Raw genomic sequence first — 16,683 nt, forward strand, 5'->3', positions numbered from 1 at the left:
GGAAAATTTACACATTACTTTTAATTCCAACAATTATTTTTTGTTTAATCTCTTGATTTGTAGAGTGTATATCAGATGTAGCTAACTACGCAAGTAAGAAAGGCCCAATTTCATGCAAAAAGAAATAAAATAAGTAGTAGGACTAAAAATAAAATGCTAATATTTATGGGCTAAATTAATACGATAGATAAGCAAAGAACCAATAATTTTATCTCGCATGAGATCTTAAATCTGTATGAATACCACTGACTCACATAAAACCAGATAAAGGAACTCTAGGCTCCAAATCATTAAGCTAAAATAAATCTAGCATGCAATATTAAATTATTAACACACCAGAGTCAATATTTTCTAATTTTTATTTCTTTGAATATTGTTAATTAATAAATATCAAAACCAATGTCAAAAAAGAATTGCTGGTTTTGATTCTATCCGCCATTTTTGGTATTTCTGCTAAAATAAAGAAAAATCTCCCATAGATAAACCAAGAGATCTATCTCAATATTTGAGTTCTATACAATCTAGAAAAGGACCGGCTAGTTATTTTTTGAAAAAATTCCATCTCTAGCATCAACTAATAAGAGAAATTTCGGGGCCTATAAAGAATAATTAGATAATTTTTTTGTTTTAGAGGCAACTTAGATTTAATAAATCGACGAGGGGGACTACAATATTTTCTAATTTTTATTTCTTTGAATATTGTTAATTAATAAATATCAAAACCAATGTCAAAAAAGAATTGTTGGTTTTGGTTCTATCGGCCATTTTTGGTATTTCTGCTAAAATAAAGAAAAATCTCCTATGGATAAACCAAGAGATCTATCATCATCAAGATTTCCATATTTGAGTTCTATACAATCGAGGAAAGGACCGGTTAATTATTTTCTGAAAAAATTCCATCTCAAGCATCAACTACTAAGGAAAATTTCGGGCCTGTAAAGAATAATTGGATTTTTTTTTTGTTTTAGAGGCCAACTCAGATTTAATAAATTGACCGTAGGACTACAATAATTTTTAATTTTTATTTCTTTAAATATTGTTAATTAATAAATATCACAACTAATGTCATAAAAGAATTGCTGATTTTGATTTTATCTGCCATTTTTGGTATTTCTGCTAAAATAAAGAAATATCTCCTATGGATAAACCAAGAGATCTATCATTATGGAGATTTTCAATATTTGAGTTGTATACAATCTAGGAAAGAACCGGTTAGTTATTTTTCTAAAGAATTCCAGCTCAAGCACTAACTAATTGGATAAATTTTTTGTTTTAGAGGCAACTCAGGTTTAATAAATCGACCGGGGGACTACAGTATTAGACGCCTTCAAACGCACCACCAGTGACGTGGACCCGCTGGTAGCGATCGGTGCACTTTCGACGGTCCGATCTTACGCTGCGGTTTAGAGTTTAACTTCGAGCTGGACTCGGAAAATAATCGGAAGCCGCGCTATGGAAATAAGATTCCCCCGCAAAATCCGATGGCGCGTCCTCTCTTTCAAAAGGCCGCGAATTCTTCACCCCCTCGGCCCTCGGCTTCGATTTCTTATGATAATAGGAAACCCCATCTCTAATTCCGAAACCCTAACTCCGCTTCCGAGTCCCACAGAGTCGTGGATATACGAAGGAAACCCTAGCTTGCCATGGAGGCCGAGTCTCTTCATCCTCCTCCTCCCCAGACGGTACGCGTAATTTTTTTTCTTCCAGATTCTTAAGTATTCTCTCAGGGTTTTTGCTGAATCGTTTCTTCTTCTTCTTCGGTAATCCTGCAGGAATCTGATCCGGAAAACATGGAAAGATCCTGGCTTTCGCCGCCTCCTTCGAATTACCAGCCCCGCCTCGTGGTAATTAGCCCCAATCTACACTAATTATATCCTTTTTCGATCTCTGTTCTCCTATAGAAATTGCGTCTTTTTGTGATTCTATCGTGAATCTATTTGTTTCGGTTGTGGTTTAGGGAGCCGCTCTCTGGAATTTAGGGAACACGTGCTTTCTCAATGCGGTTCTTCAGTGTCTCACGCATACGGTTCCTTTAATACAGAAGCTTCGATCGGTTGATCACTCTTCTACTTGTTGTGGTATTGGATTTGGTTCCGCTTAGTACAAAGACTGAATTTTTTTTCTCTAATGTCTTATTTTTTTCCGAGTTGGTAGACATTAGAATTTGGGAAAATTTTACAGGAGGCAATGGGGATTTCTGCTCTTTCTGTGCGCTGAGAGAACATATCAACCTCAGTATTGTCAAGTCAGGAAACGTTATCTCCCCCAGAAGGATTGCTGATAATATGAGCAGTATCCTTTGAATAACCTCATCTACTTTATATGGCTTCTCTGGTTTGGTCTTTGGATGATTAGTTTCTATTCATCTGTCCATATATTGATTTAGGTTTTGTCTGATATTTTCTTTGATCTGATGGGCGGTTATGAGTTTATTTCTGCATTCTCAAGTCGAATCTTGCTTGGATTCTGAATTATTGACTCGATACAATTCTTTACCATTTTTGTTGCCTGTAGTTACAACTATGATGATCGATGACCCTTGAACTAATCTGGTGTAATCTACTAATCTAGTAACAGTTGGAAGCTTGAAATTAGGGTGTTTCCCTCTTTCGATATAATCCTAACTCGGGTTTTAAGTTTTGTAGACTTAGATGCAGCATGATTGTCCTGGTGCCGTATATTTCTTGAGCTGAGAGATAATTTGAAGATATCTTGGTGCTTGAAATTTGGTTTCATTTGATCCAAATTAAATAAAACTTTTTTCCTTGTGCATAGATAGAGAAGTACGGATTAATATAACATTGTTCTTCTTGACCTTTTGATTACCAGAAATATCATCTTGTTTTCAGCTGGGCAATCAAGGGGATGCCCATGAATTCCTCCATGCTTTGCTGGATAGCTTGCATGGCTGCTGTCTGGACCCCAGCTTGAAGGACCACCCGTCTTCATTAGAGAAAGATAGCCTTGTCAAGCAGGTTTTTGGAGGGCGTCTCAGAAGCCAGGTAGCTGCCGCTAAGTCACTCCTTTACTTGGTTACCGGCCTGCGTCTCCTTTTAACTAATATTAACATCGTTCCTTTTAATGGCTATGCCATTGGTTCAGTTGCGATGCTGTGATTGTGGTCACTGTTCAGACACTTTTGAGCCCCTGCTTGATCTCAGCTTGGAGATTGGTGATGTTGACACCCTCACAGATGCTCTGGTGTCTTTCACCAAGGTGGAGAAACTTGATGATCCTGAAGCCAAGTTCACCTGTGAAGGCTGCAAGGCTCAGGTGCTGGTGGAGAAGCAACTTAAGCTGGACCAAGCTCCAGAAATTGTTGCACTTCAACTCAAGCGATTCAAGAGCATTGGATTTTTTGCTACAAAGATTGAAAAGTTTGTGGAGTATCCATTGGAGCTGGACTTGAATCCTTTTCTTAGTTGCCCAGAGGATGGGGTAAGCATCCCTTCCATTCCCCACCGAAGTACATTTTGGCGCACAAATGAGTTCTGATCATTTAGCATGCTTTACATGGCAGGCGCAGTTAAAATACGACCTATATGCAGTCCTGGTGCATGATGGTTCACCTTATTCTGGGCATTATTACTGCTTCGTTCGTTCCTCTCCAACAGCATGGTTCCAAATGAATGATTCCGAGGCAAGTGTTCTACCAATATTTTATCTACTACGTGGGTGTGCTTATGATTCTAATGAAACCATGTCTGTTGCAGGTGGCCAGAGTTTCTGAAACCCATGTGTTAAAGGAATCAGCCTTTATCCTTTTCTACATAAAGCAGGGATCCTCGCCCTGGTTTTCAACCTTAATGGAGGCACAGAAGGTACCCGACCTGGATGGCAGCAATGATGCGTCCCCAGTATCTGTGTTGGATTATGTAGATCGAAATCTTGTTTCACCTTCTATTGGAGAGACTAGTTGCAGCAGTTCAAGAGAAATGCAAGGGAAGGATGAAGACCCCAGCCAATGCTTTAATTTTTCTCCTGTTGTAGATGAAGAAAGATGCCATGATGCAACTCCTAGCGCTTGCTACCACAGGAGCCTTGACGAAGGGTCTTGCAAAGCTACGCCAGACAAGTTTATTATCCAACACACCAAAGAGTCTATCTCTGATAATCATATCGTTGGTTTTTTCCAAGATGAGCCATTGGGTAAGGGTTTTCCATCAAAAGTAGTTAGAATATTAAGATCTCTACGTAGAAAGCCGCTATCTAGTTTGTCGGCTTATATTGCTCTCATTGCTATACATGGGCTATTTCCTTTCATCATTATCCGTTTTCTTGTTTGAAATCGAGTGATACTTTTATGTCGAAGGCAATTTTATTCATTCATTATATTCTTTTTACCTCTTTGTGCCATAATTTTACAGAAGATGAGAAGGAGAATCACCTTATTCCACAATTCCAAGGGGAATTGAAGCTCACTAGGGAAGTAGGGAAAGCCACCCTCGACACCATGAAGGATGTGCCCATGAACGAGCCACTCAAAAGATTGGTGCGAGGCATGCCTGGTTCACGGAGGTCAAGCATTCTGGCCTGCCTTGCTACGCAGCACAAGCCTTTACATAGGCGACCTCTTCAGGATAAAGGCCAGCTTCCCAGTAATAAAAGAATGAGAGCGAGTTTAGATGGTTCTTCCAGGGAAGCAACAACGGCAGCACAGCTAACGTCTGCATCTCGCCAGAGCCTTAGCCCTCGCTCCATCAGACGTGGTTTGTTTATAGATGACTCCGAATTGGATCTTGAGCTTGTCTCTCGTCAGTCAGAGTAGCCTCCATAGATGATTACCCTGGCCGCTGCATCTGCCTTCGCCTATTCAGGCTTGATGATTAACCATCCTTCCATCTAAAGCTTCTTTTCGCTAAAACTTCATGTCAATGTTGATGTTTTCAGACTTTTAACCCATTCTTGTCCAAATGCTCTATCCTCTGTGTAACTTCGTTAAAAATATTTTTTTTTGTAGTTCTTACATGATTTTTCCTCTTCTCATATATTCTTCCTTGAGGTAAATACTTTGGCTCTTAGGTTGTCAGAGTATCACATAAGTACATGAATCTGGTGGGTGAAATAGCAGTTTATCCACAGCGCCAGAAAGTTTGTAAAGGCGAAAAACTGGTCTGTTTTAGAAGGTGTTATGAGCATTTAGCCAAAATGACGTACAGTCTGCACTTTATTGTCATAGGTGATCTGATGGAATATATCTCATTTCGTTTTTATCGTTTTCGAGCCTATTTCAACTCTTAATGTGAAACAATTCTGTCTTGTTTCTTGCGTTCGGTATACAATCAATTGCCCTTGCATCAACTTTGACATACAATAATCAGAGTGGGCCTTGTATCTGCTTAGACTGTGAGATGGAAGATGAGAAAATTTTGGAAGGGTTCAAGAAATTTGCCAGACGCTAGGTTTCTCTTATGAGCCCGGTTTTTAGTCCGATGCGCGGTGACGTGGTTAGGTTTCTAACTTAAGAGTTAATCCCTCCAACGCCCCACCAATAAAGTGATGTTAGACTAGTATTAAAGAAAAAATGATATTTTTTATTGACATTCCTAACGTGTTTCAAGTTTTCCCAGTAATTTTTCCACCCGAAGACGAAGAGTTTACTGTTGTCCTGAATGCCACCAAAGGGTACAGTGACTTCCCTTATCCGTGCCTCCAAGGGATTTTTTTTTTTTTTTTTTGGTTTTCTGATGGAAGACTCCAAGAGATTATTGGACTCTTAATTATATGAGCCGTCTCTTTATCATCAAGCTGTCTCTTTCATCCGTGAGGTCTTTCTTCTCCTTCTAAATCCTTTTTTTTCTTTCATCTGGAAACTGTGTATTGATTCACTTAAAAGTATATTGTTAGAATGTTGAATGATTATTTTGCTAGTTGTGTATCACCTGATCGTGCAGTATGTACTAGTGAATACTAAGTTCTAGAGGCTATGTATCGATTTACTTGAGCTATTGGGTTGCTATTAGATGTACATTAGAAAAACTTACAGTATGTATTACTGATGAGTGTATATCACTTGGCTAGTGAGCATCATATTTTAAAAATTGTATATCGATTTATCAAGAGGTGTATATTGGAACGTTAGATTACTATATTGCTAGGTTTGTATCAACTAGCCATATATTATATAATGGTCGATTTACCTAGGTATGTATTGAGATGTTAGATGATGATATTGCTAGATATATATCAACTACCCATATACTATATAATGATGCACATAGTATTCTAAAAACTATGTTTCAATTTATCTGAAAATTTGTATTGGATTGCTACAAGATGTGTATCAAAAAAACTTACAGCTTGTATCAGGAAGCTGATGAATTGTATTACTTGATGAGAAAGAAAAAGAATGAGATGGATTTTTTTTCGTACAGTCTCTATTGGTACATAAAATTTTTCATTTTTATTTTTTTAATTATAAAAGTGACAAACCCAGTTAGTAAAAAAACTATTTTTATTTGTCTTCTCTTTTTTTTCCGTATGATATATGCGGGTTTGCTCGGTAGCGCATGATGGAGAACGGCGTACATATTCCGCCAAGGGCGCAAAAATAGTATCTGGCTCTACGAACAAGATTCTGAGCAAACTGTGTCGTTAATTGTCCATTTAGTTCCAAATACTATAATACTAATGACTACTAATTGGCATATATATAATATAGGGAATCATTTCGTACCTATTTCATTAACAATATCAATCCAAGTTGGAACAAATTACACTATCTTGAAACAACTGGAGGCGGAACAAATTGGAGGAATAAAAATCGAGGTTGGGATTAGTCATACCACCTAGATATGATTTTTTTTTAAAGGAAAGGGAGGGGGACCCATCTGATATAAGTTGCGCTGGTTCAAATACAAGACGGTATATAATTCAAGACAAAACCAAAACCAATAGTGACAACTACAGTAATGCCCTCCTTCACAATTAGGTTAACCAGCATAATGATCCTAGATTGTGGTACCAAGGATCCGCACAAACGCAGAATAGAGGGATCCTGTTTCATTGAAGGCACGGTACTAGCTTGCCTTTGCACGCCCAGAGCTGTATGTGAAATGAATTCCTATCACTGCTTACCTGATGTTTTGCAATGAAAAAATTGTAAACTCTACAGCAGAGGAGCAGCACATAAACATAAATGATTAAAACATGTGCAACTTTTCAGGCATCAAATTTGCCGAGTCCATAAATACAAACCCCAAACTTTTTGGAGCTTCAAGAAGTATAAAATCCATTCTGCTATGGGTTCTACAGCTCCGAATGCTTCCACTATTACAAAAGTAGGTCATGCACGGTAACTAGGAAAGATGAACAATGTATCTCTGCGAAAAAAAGGTATGATATAGATTTAAGATGGTAAGCTAGCAACCTCCCTCAATGTTGAGATTGATCCTTTATTGGAAAAGGTAGCTGTTCTTTAGGCATGTACATGAATGTGACCACATGAAGCCCACTCAGAGGATTCTATCCTGAAGATCATTGATAAGGCTGGAAGCTAAAGATGTCAATCTTTTCCCGGTCTCCCCAGCTATGTTCTTGAGGGAGGATATATCCTGTGTTGCCTGAGAAAAACAAGATATTGAAGCAAATCATTTGGATAAAATACATACTGCAAACACCTGAAGGCATCAAATTCGATGGTTTGCTTCTCAATAAATAGTTAAGGTTGTAAAGGCAACATCATTGTGGCGGCGAATAGCAAGCACGGAATAGAACTAAATATAAAGACCAGTAATCACTCTTCGTGTTCAATCATTTCAAGAAATTCATGGATAGTCTGCATTTCTGATGTTGACCTATCAAGTGGAATCTCCTGGAATCATCATATAATATCTCATGTTCAAGAAAGTACCTGGAAGGAAATTCGGTTGATAAGGTCTGCTGCACTGAGGTCAAGTCCAGAATCAATCGTATTGTGACCAAAGACATCAGCACTCGAAATGGAAGTTGAGCCCTATATAGAGGTATGTTAAAACCAGTGGCTTTTGAACAGTAATCCAACTTCTTAAGCATTAATTTTTAGAATCTGATAGTTGAAAAAAATAACATCCAAATCACAGTTGATCTGCCAAACCATCCGCAACAGAATGCAATAAAATTAACAAGCAGAGCTCCAGAGATGAGAAACAGGATTTTACACAAATCATGATGAACTAACATAATGCTGATATTATATATCCCGAAATCTACTAATATTAGATAACCTGAACATTTTATATATAAGATTTCAGTAAGATTTGTGATAACAGCAAGAGAGCATACCGAAAACTTTTGCAGGGAAATTTGAGCCTCCTTATCAGCATCTTTGTTCTGATCACCAAAGAATTGGGCTGATGAAATTGATTTTGCATTTGAGAATTTCTGCCTTGCTTCATTACTTTCCTGGATCTGAAGATCATCATGCAAACTAAAAATCTCAGAGCATAAATTCGATGTCCAACAACAAGATCAAGTGCCAAATGATTTGAAATGCCTATTATATAGTTGTCCACTGCATAAACCAACAGATCCGTGGATCTAATTATGATTGGTAAAAGAACCATCTTTCAAGACATACAGTGGACATTATGACAGTGCCTAGACATTCACTGGGAAACAAAATGCATATCTTTTAAAACAGCCATTTTAATGCAACTGAATAATTGATAAAGTTCTCATGTTCTCAAACGAGGTTAATCCTTATGATCATATGCATGAGCTTCGGTTAATCCTTAGCCCACACACGACCAGCCATTAAGTAAAAAATCCAAAAACAATAGAAACAAGATACAAGGAAAGATCTGTACTGCAAAAATTAGTGACACTAGAATAACCTTGCACTACTTTGAACCCTAAACAGACTTCTATTCCATAATAAACTAGGACTCCCAAGTACAGGACTCTTTCCACTTTTTTGTCTCCAGAAATAAGAAAGAAACAAAGCAAAACTTCGCCCATAAAGTTACAGACTAGAGAAGAGGCAAGGATTAAGAGGAAGTTAGCAAGAGGCTTCATCTCATGGCTAGCCCTGTGTAATGGCTGCAACTTCTCTGTCCTCCTATTTAGCCCCAATTAATTTAGCTGGAGTAAGTCATGGCCCACAGAAACAAAAGTTGGCATGACGCTAATTATAAAGATCACATAATTTCTAATCTCAGCACCCCATTATCTAATCACCTAGTACAAACAAAAATATCCTATTTAATCTCCTAAGATTGACTCAGTCGCACCCAAATCATCCTCTTATGGACATCAAGACACAATTTTCTTCCTAGATTACATCAAATGTTAAGCAGTGTCATGTAGATACCATGTAGCAATAAGTGATGACACTCTGATCCTAAAACCCTCTAGTGTCCAAGTAACACTGATGATTGCAGAAGTTCTTGGATGATGTGTGACCAAAATTTGCAATAGTTTACAAGTCAATCTTGACTACAACATTACAAAAGGTAAGAATTAGGATAAGGCCGATGGTTAATTGTGCAAAAGGTAATCTTCGTAGCACAAAGCATCTCAATTCATGAAAAGAGCATCTTCCCCAACATCACTAAACCAATAGTAATCCATAGATGAGAGCTGCTAGATTCTTGGATGAGATGTCACCGTAGCCCCATATATAGGCAAGGCCATAACCATGCTAGCAGTACATCACCATCACACTAGGGAGAATTGCATTTCCCTCATCTCAAAAATGCAATGAAATTAATCTTGAAAGTTCAGAATGATTTTCTTCACATAAGAACTTGTCCCTCATCATCATGATCATCTCCACAATGCCAAGATTCGTAGTTAAGGTATATGAATTACCGCTTGAGTTTGTTCCACGATCTATCAAGAAATAAAGCTAATCCCGATTTTCTTGCAACCTTACTAGAGAAGGTGACCCAGAAAACTAAATCTTTAAGAGCCAAGCAATCTTTTTCAATTTAGGGAACTTACTTACAGTTCATGATCTGACTTCTTTTGATTTTGGAATGCTTTCTCCTTCATATTGAAGAGATTGATCTTTTCAAAACAAAACGATCATCCAAACAATTTTTAAAAAATAAACATGCTTATTTTATATGGTACGATATGGTTCCCAAACATGACAGAGATATTATTTTCACCAAAGCCTTTAACAACCAACAGAAACATGATAGAAATAGCATTTGAATAAGAAACCAGTTGCATTTCATTAAGTTACTACTAGAAATAACAAAAAGGCTATCTTACATTGCATTGGGTAACATAACTTGTTACCCATAGCCATGTAAAAGATGCAATTTTTACATAATATAGCTTGTCAAAAATGGGAGGCTTGCTAATTTTCAAATATCCAGGTATTAGACCCGGTTAAGAATGATGGTAGAGAAACTTCTACTGGACCAAAACTGTATCAATTTTTCAAACATTCCCCTTGGGCACACGTCCAATAAAAGGTGCCTTGAATAAATAGTCCATAATCATAGCCGTGTCATGGTGTCTCATCAACTGTAGTCTGTATCCACGACACTTGAAATATCCACGAATCATACCATGAAGGAACTGGGGAAGTGAAAAAAGACTTTCACCACTGAAATCTCATATTGCAGTCCTTAGCTGTCCAAGCATTAGTCCAGTGCTTCCCAAATAACTTATGGCTATGACGATATCACGTTATGACACCTTCAATTACCCCCCAACAACTTAGGAAATTCAATCTGTCCTCGTACCATACCTACAACAGTACTCCATTTGGCATAACCGCAGATTCAAGTCAAATAAAATCACATTCTTTAATATAGCCTTTTCCTCATGCTTACCACCACAATTTATCCTACTTTTACAATTGTTGAAGAAGAGAAGAAAAGCCAATAACGGCAACAATAACTTTGCAAAACAATAACTTCTCCTGAAGTTCTTTGTATGCTTCTACCCTGCTAACATGTGGATAAACTACATTGCATTTCCTAGCAGCCACTCTGATTTCAAGTATCTGACATGAGCAGTGAATAAGAAAGAGATTCAAAGACAATGTGTGTGACTCCACAGATATCATCATACATAATGCACCAGAAAGACAAAATCCATCCACTTAATATCAACCTTGGTAAATATTATTCCTGACATGTACATGTATAAGAGGAATGATTGTGCTTCTTCAATAGCATCAAACATGCAACTGTAGTCTTTGGTCCATTAAAAACATGAACTTCGTCTAATATGGAATACAAATTCATGCTAGTTAAGTATATTGAAATTTAATATATCTAGAAGTAAGCAACATTAACCAAATAACCAATATAATTTACAGAATAATCATAGATTTTATGCTCGTACAATTAGAGCACAAGTGCTTGCATTCAGTATAAATTTGAAACTCAAGTGTGTTTAAAACAACAATAAGTAAGCTTGCTTTGTCACATAATTACATACAACCAATGAATTTAATACATGTTTCTTTTTGTTGCAACAAATTCATTAGTTTTCAAGCAGCATGTGGTAATATCTCCTAGGAATTGCATGTGAGGGGGACAAAAGCTACACAGTACCTCTGTTCACAAACTGATGGTAAATGGTAACTTTTGATGGTTAAAATTATATCAAATTATAGATTAAATGTATAACCACACAAGATCAAGGACATAAAAATAAAAGAAGCCAACAAAGATATACACGACAGACCATGAACATGGAGTGCGACTTCATGATGTGAAGTGTGAGAAGTCACATGTTCTAGTAGAAATTAGACAGAAAGCCTGCCATGATTAAAATGGTAAGGCAGATGACCATAGAAGAAATGAATTAACTTATGCAAGAGGCAAGTAAGAAAGACAACAGCTTCTGTAACTAATTAGTTTCTAGAAGAAGCTGAAGCAATTTGTTAATTTGTTAAATTACAGTAGATAAGTTGGCCCAAATTTGACTTTTTTACTTCTCCCCATGCTGATGGAAATAGTTCCTACCATCAACTGAGAATAGTTTAATTCACAACTAGATTAGATGCATCACACGAAATGGGACCTGACATGCAATAGGCAAGAAGTATTCAAAATTCCATGGGAACCCAACAGTTTCAAACAAGTACCATCATTTCAGGCCTCAAATGGGACAGTCATGCAGACAAGGCCCAGATCTGGGTGGTTTGGAAGGCATGCTTTAGGGGCATTTGGGGTCAGCTATGCACTGTCATGCAGCCCACTAACTCAAATCCAAATGAAAGAAAAACCCTGATGATTTTGTTGAGAAAATATTTCAAATATAACTTTACCTCTACTTTTGCTGAAGTGGAGCTTGATTTTTTCTGAAATGCACTCTCCATTTCAAACTCTGCAAAGAAATTTGAAGATTTTGGTGGTGCAACATGATGGATCACTTGAGCACTTCCTGAACTAGACTCAGCAGATGGTATGTTTTCCATGTACTCAAATCGAGAAGGAAATGATGGGCCATGTGCTGTCTTGGAATTAGCCAAGGATGCTATAGCAGGTGCTGGCTCTTCAGGTTTCTGGTTATAAAGACTGTCGTTTGGCTGCAAATTAAATGCTCAGCATGGTTAAAACTGTTGCTAGTCACTTCTTTCTCATGCCCCGAAAGTACTGCACTAAAAGTCATAAATGTTGACAGCATGCTAAAAGGCACATATGGAGGCTCCCCAGCCACATGACTATATAAGGTCGGATAAGAAGGATAAAGGAAAAAAATCGTGGCCAACTACCAAAAAATCATTTTGATGGTCTCCTTCTGAAACCATCAAAGCATAATTTAATTCGTAAAGTTCCTCAGACTTCATTCCTTTTTAACTTATAATTGTTAGAATGAAAAAACACAAATTTACCTTTGTCGTAAGCCTTCGGACGCCTAGCCCCCCAGTCTTCTTCGCACCAATAGGCTTTTTAGCAGCACTTATAACTGCAGAATGGGTTGGAGCCTTAGGTGACCGAGTAGTCTCAGGTTCACGCTTCTCATTTGAATTTTCCTTTGGCACATCCACAAAATTGAGCTCTGGAAGACCATTGCCCGCATCTGGTGACTGGGATGCTACAACAGGCAACAAAGGCAAGCTACTATCTTCAGCAACGCTTTTAGCAACCTCTTTGGAAAGTAACTGCCTGTACAATTCAGCAGCTCTTGATGTATATTTTGCCTCAATTCTACCACCATCTGTCCATCCATGCTGCTTAAAGAAAACCTGTGCACGGTTGTTGCCCCCAAAAGCCATCATCTTCAGCTGCTCCGGAGTCCACGAATCTAAATTTGTAGACCTAGAAAACGAGAAAAAGGAACTCTTAATTGAGTAATATATTCCAGAACTTCCCCAAAAAACAATCAACCACAGGCTATATTCAAAACATTAATTCAATTTATAAAAAAAACATAGCCTCCAAAACATGAATAATATAAATGCATCAAAAGGAAAAAGTGAGAGAAAAACAAATTAAAGAACAAAAACAAAGTGATGAGGTACTTCTTTTATGGTAACTACAACAGGGTTTACAAGTCAAATTCAATCCAATCTGATCAGCAAACTACAGTCATAACAGCAATATACAATTCTGGTTCAATAGCAAAAGCACTTGAACAGGATGTAATATCAAGCATGTTTATCTTACATGCTGATAGAAGATTCTTTTCCAATGACAAGGTTACTACCAGTCTATTTGATTAATTTTCTTTTCCATTGATGTATCTATGATCAACCTCATTTGTGACAACCTTATAAAAATGCATGTCAGAGAGAAATACCATTCCTTCCAAATTTATAACTCTTTGCAGTCAAGACTTCATAATTAATTGGTCTACCATTCAACAGAAGATCTTAGTCAAAAATCTTACTTTCACTTCATAAGATTTTTTCTCCAGTAGTTCTGATATAGGTAGGCTATAATTATGAACACAAGGTCGTGTAAAAGGCATATCAAGACAACTGAAAACTTCCAAACATGATAACCCATTTGGTGTTGTTTGCCATGCAACCATCTTAGATCAAATAAGAAGCCATCTCCAGTCCAGTTAACTATTGATCATTGTCAAGATTTTTCGTGCTTAACAATTACACTTAAATAACTATAACATGCCTTTGGCATCATATACAAAGAATAATCAATGAACCTTTTCAACATGAATGAGATAGAGTAAGTTAGGTCAATGCTCTCTCCACTAAACAAAATTAATTATTTCATCATTACAAAGGCCAATCATGTGATCATCAAACAAGGTTTGAGGTAATGCTGAATCAGCAAATTTAGGGCTACTTCTGCACTCAAAATGTTACCTTTTCCTCTTTCTGTTTCTTATTTTGAGGATTACATTATGGTTGACCCAGTCTACCAGCCCCATTCCCCCAGTATGTCACAATACCCATGTCAGTTGTTGGGTAATTGATCACAATGCTTTAAAGCATTGGGAGTACATGATATGACAACATGAGTGAACCTTTGAGACCATGATTTTCTCATCATATGTGTCATGTCTTAATCATGCATCTCATGCATCACACTGAATTAGTTGAAGGAAGATTTGTACAGACCCCACTAGGATTTGATGTCAAGAGAATAGGTGTATATCCATTTGCACTTGTTCTCAGCTTTTATGCCAGTATATTTTTTTATTTCTGAGCACATATTACTCACATTAATTAAATCATTGTTATTTTATTCATTACATGATTCCTTATAGCTTAAATCTTAAAATTTGAGCTTATTTGCTTTGTTATACTTTGTTTGATAGAATCAAGGTACGCTGTCTTGGTGTCGGGCTCTACACCAGTGCCACCTTATTACCGTGTCTGTACAGGAGAAGGTTCGGCATACCAAGTATCGGCACGGCCTTCATACTGCGTACTGGTTCAGTGCCGGTACGGTATGGTGTATCTTGGATAGAACTGATTGGTCAGCATATCGATCCCTAGCTAAAACTTCTTGTTAGACAAAATCCAATCAAGATATGCTATTCTAGATTTCATATGCAAAACTTGTTTTCAGGTATACAGCTACAAAAGCAGAATCTGCTTTGCATGAATTACATTATCAATATCTAACTGAAAATAATCCCGAAGTCTAAAGGTCTATCAAAGCAAAAGCCCCTTAAAACCCCTGTCTCAATAATAGACTTCTAGCAACAAACACTCACTTTCTCCCCTCTCTACTTTCTTCTATTATAAGCAATAGATCTTTGACTTCTATCATGTTGCCACAAGCTTGCACCCATCCTAGAACCTACAATGTCAAGACCAAGGCTTGATTTTTCATTTTTTGGGGCCTTTTACCATAACCAAACTGGCTTTGATCACTAACTTTTCGAATAGCCAAAGCAAATTTTAACACCTATGAAGCTGCCTCTTCTGTATCCTACAATCTATACCGGACATGCAAGAACCATATGCACAATATACATTGTTCAGTTAGAAATCAAAATATGCCTTGATCAAGTACCTTTCACCTTTTGCACAAATACATTGAGTTGAAGAGATATGCCAAACTTCCGAGATCCTGCCCTGTGACTTCCTACATATCCCAAAACTATTATCATCTCCATACAGTTCAGTGGACGGTGGTTACCACCCAAAGGCATCAAGAATGCAGCTGGCTAGCAAGAATTCTATTAGCATCTGATTAGCTTGATCTCAACTTCTATTGAAGGGAAGGGAATGTCACGTCAATACCATCTACTCATTCATTATGCACTAGGGGTTACCTATAATCAGTTTCATCTTATCAGGTATATAATTCCAAAGTTGCATGTTTTAAGGCTTTGAACATCTTTAAAAAAAAAAATAGCTATAAAGATTTGCAGCGACAGCAACATCATCGCCTCAGGTTTTGAAAGGGCCGATGGTTGAAAATTCAGAAACGGCCTTCAAATTAATCAGAGAAAAAACGGAATGAACCACAAGGACATGAAGAGGAACCCTAGAAGTTGCCTCCTTTGCTAAATTAACAAAAGACAATAACAATCCCATACCTCACGAAGCTGATGTGCACGCCGAGGCTACGGTGGACGGCCGAGCAGTCAAGGCAGAGAAAGATCCCGTACGTCACCGACGCCCACGTAGGGTTCTTAGCGTTGCAATCAAAGCACATCTGAGACGGAAAGATCCACGGTCAGAAGCGATCAGATCTGAAGGATCCCGTCGGGATCTGGAGTTCCCGCAGCAGATCCCCCAAACCCAAACGATTTTCAGGAAAACAAGTGATCGAAATTGAGTCGAACCCAGAGCAAATTTATAAGGACAAACCTACGAGACTGATTCCAATATAGGGGGGGGGGGGGGGGGGGGGGGGGGGGGGGGGGAAGCAAAAAAGACGAAGAAGAAAAAGAAAGAGAAGAACTTGAACAGATTACCTTGTTCTCCGACTTAGATTTGAGCTTTTTGAATACCGCGTTCTTGTCGGTGAAGCTTTCGGGAGCCATGGCTGCGATGGTACGAGCGGGGAGAGAGAGGACGGGTTTTCTTTTTCCAGAGAGGGGGGGGGGGTGTGCGCAAGAACCTCCACTGGGGATATTGGGGAGGAGAGACCTTGGTTGCGCGAATTAAAATAACATTGAATTGATGGATAGTTAAACCTTTTATTAAATTCCTTCCGCTAGAGGAGTTGCCACTAGGCGTTTTTTTTTGCCTTTATTTTTCTAAAATTGCGAGCCCACGAGCCGTGGGATTAGCGGCGACAGCAGGTTAAAAGGTTGGTAGGCCTCCGGTCCGTGGAACGACGATATATTAGATGGCACTCGGCTTTCCAA

At 38.0% G+C, this 16,683-nt stretch overlaps 2 protein-coding genes across 3 annotated transcripts; one reads left to right on the plus strand and one right to left on the minus strand.

Annotated features, from left to right (window-relative positions):
• The first annotated feature begins 1,393 nt into the window (after window positions 1-1,393).
• On the plus strand, window positions 1,394-5,211 carry LOC103711769 (uncharacterized). Its single transcript, XM_008798038.6, has 9 exons — window positions 1,394-1,682; window positions 1,773-1,844; window positions 1,958-2,078; window positions 2,182-2,292; window positions 2,830-3,002; window positions 3,103-3,438; window positions 3,521-3,640; window positions 3,714-4,149; window positions 4,368-5,211. The coding sequence occupies exons 1-9, from the start codon at window positions 1,644-1,646 to the stop codon at window positions 4,766-4,768; spliced, it is 1,809 nt and encodes a 602-aa protein (XP_008796260.4). The 5' UTR covers window positions 1,394-1,643; the 3' UTR covers window positions 4,769-5,211.
• Window positions 5,212-7,139: 1,928 nt separating this feature from the next.
• LOC103711768 (putative ADP-ribosylation factor GTPase-activating protein AGD8) lies at window positions 7,140-16,595 on the minus strand. Of its 2 annotated transcripts, XM_088718878.2 has the most exons (8): window positions 16,288-16,595; window positions 15,907-16,025; window positions 15,378-15,639; window positions 12,782-13,208; window positions 12,215-12,475; window positions 8,263-8,388; window positions 7,853-7,954; window positions 7,140-7,562 (listed from the first exon to the last, which is right to left on the minus strand). In XM_088718878.2, exons 4-8 carry the CDS (start codon window positions 13,166-13,168, stop codon window positions 7,455-7,457), a joined length of 984 nt encoding a protein of 327 aa, XP_088575004.1. In that variant the 5' UTR covers window positions 13,169-13,208; window positions 15,378-15,639; window positions 15,907-16,025; window positions 16,288-16,595; the 3' UTR covers window positions 7,140-7,454. The 2 variants fall into 2 exon arrangements, with proteins under 2 accessions (XP_088575004.1, XP_038974850.1); XM_039118922.3 differs by lacking the exon at window positions 15,378-15,639.
• Between the last annotated feature and the right edge of the window lie 88 nt (window positions 16,596-16,683).

The sequence above is a fragment of the Phoenix dactylifera genome, chromosome 3 (assembly GCF_051530095.1).
Source record: "Phoenix dactylifera cultivar Ajwa chromosome 3, Ajwa_hap1_PhDact_Kaust_v1.1, whole genome shotgun sequence".
In the NCBI taxonomy this organism is placed as follows: Eukaryota; Viridiplantae; Streptophyta; class Magnoliopsida; order Arecales; family Arecaceae; genus Phoenix; species Phoenix dactylifera.

Excerpts from the sequence above, each read along its gene's own strand:
- LOC103711769 (XM_008798038.6), top strand. The coding sequence starts at position 1,644 with ATGGAGGCCGAGTCTCTTCATCCTCCTCCTCCCCAGACG. Across the intron at positions 1,845-1,957 it reads ATTACCAGCCCCGCCTCGTG|GGAGCCGCTCTCTGGAATTT; the intron begins GTAATTAGCCCC and ends GTTGTGGTTTAG. Across the intron at positions 4,150-4,367 it reads TTTCCAAGATGAGCCATTGG|AAGATGAGAAGGAGAATCAC; the intron begins GTAAGGGTTTTC and ends ATAATTTTACAG.
- LOC103711768 (XM_039118922.3), bottom strand. The coding sequence starts at position 16,356 with ATGGCTCCCGAAAGCTTCACCGACAAGAACGCGGTATTCAAAAAGCTC. Across the intron at positions 13,209-15,906 it reads GTGCACATCAGCTTCGTGAG|GTCTACAAATTTAGATTCGT; the intron begins GTATGGGATTGT and ends CTCGTTTTCTAG. Across the intron at positions 12,476-12,781 it reads TCCGAAGGCTTACGACAAAG|CCAAACGACAGTCTTTATAA; the intron begins GTAAATTTGTGT and ends TTTAATTTGCAG.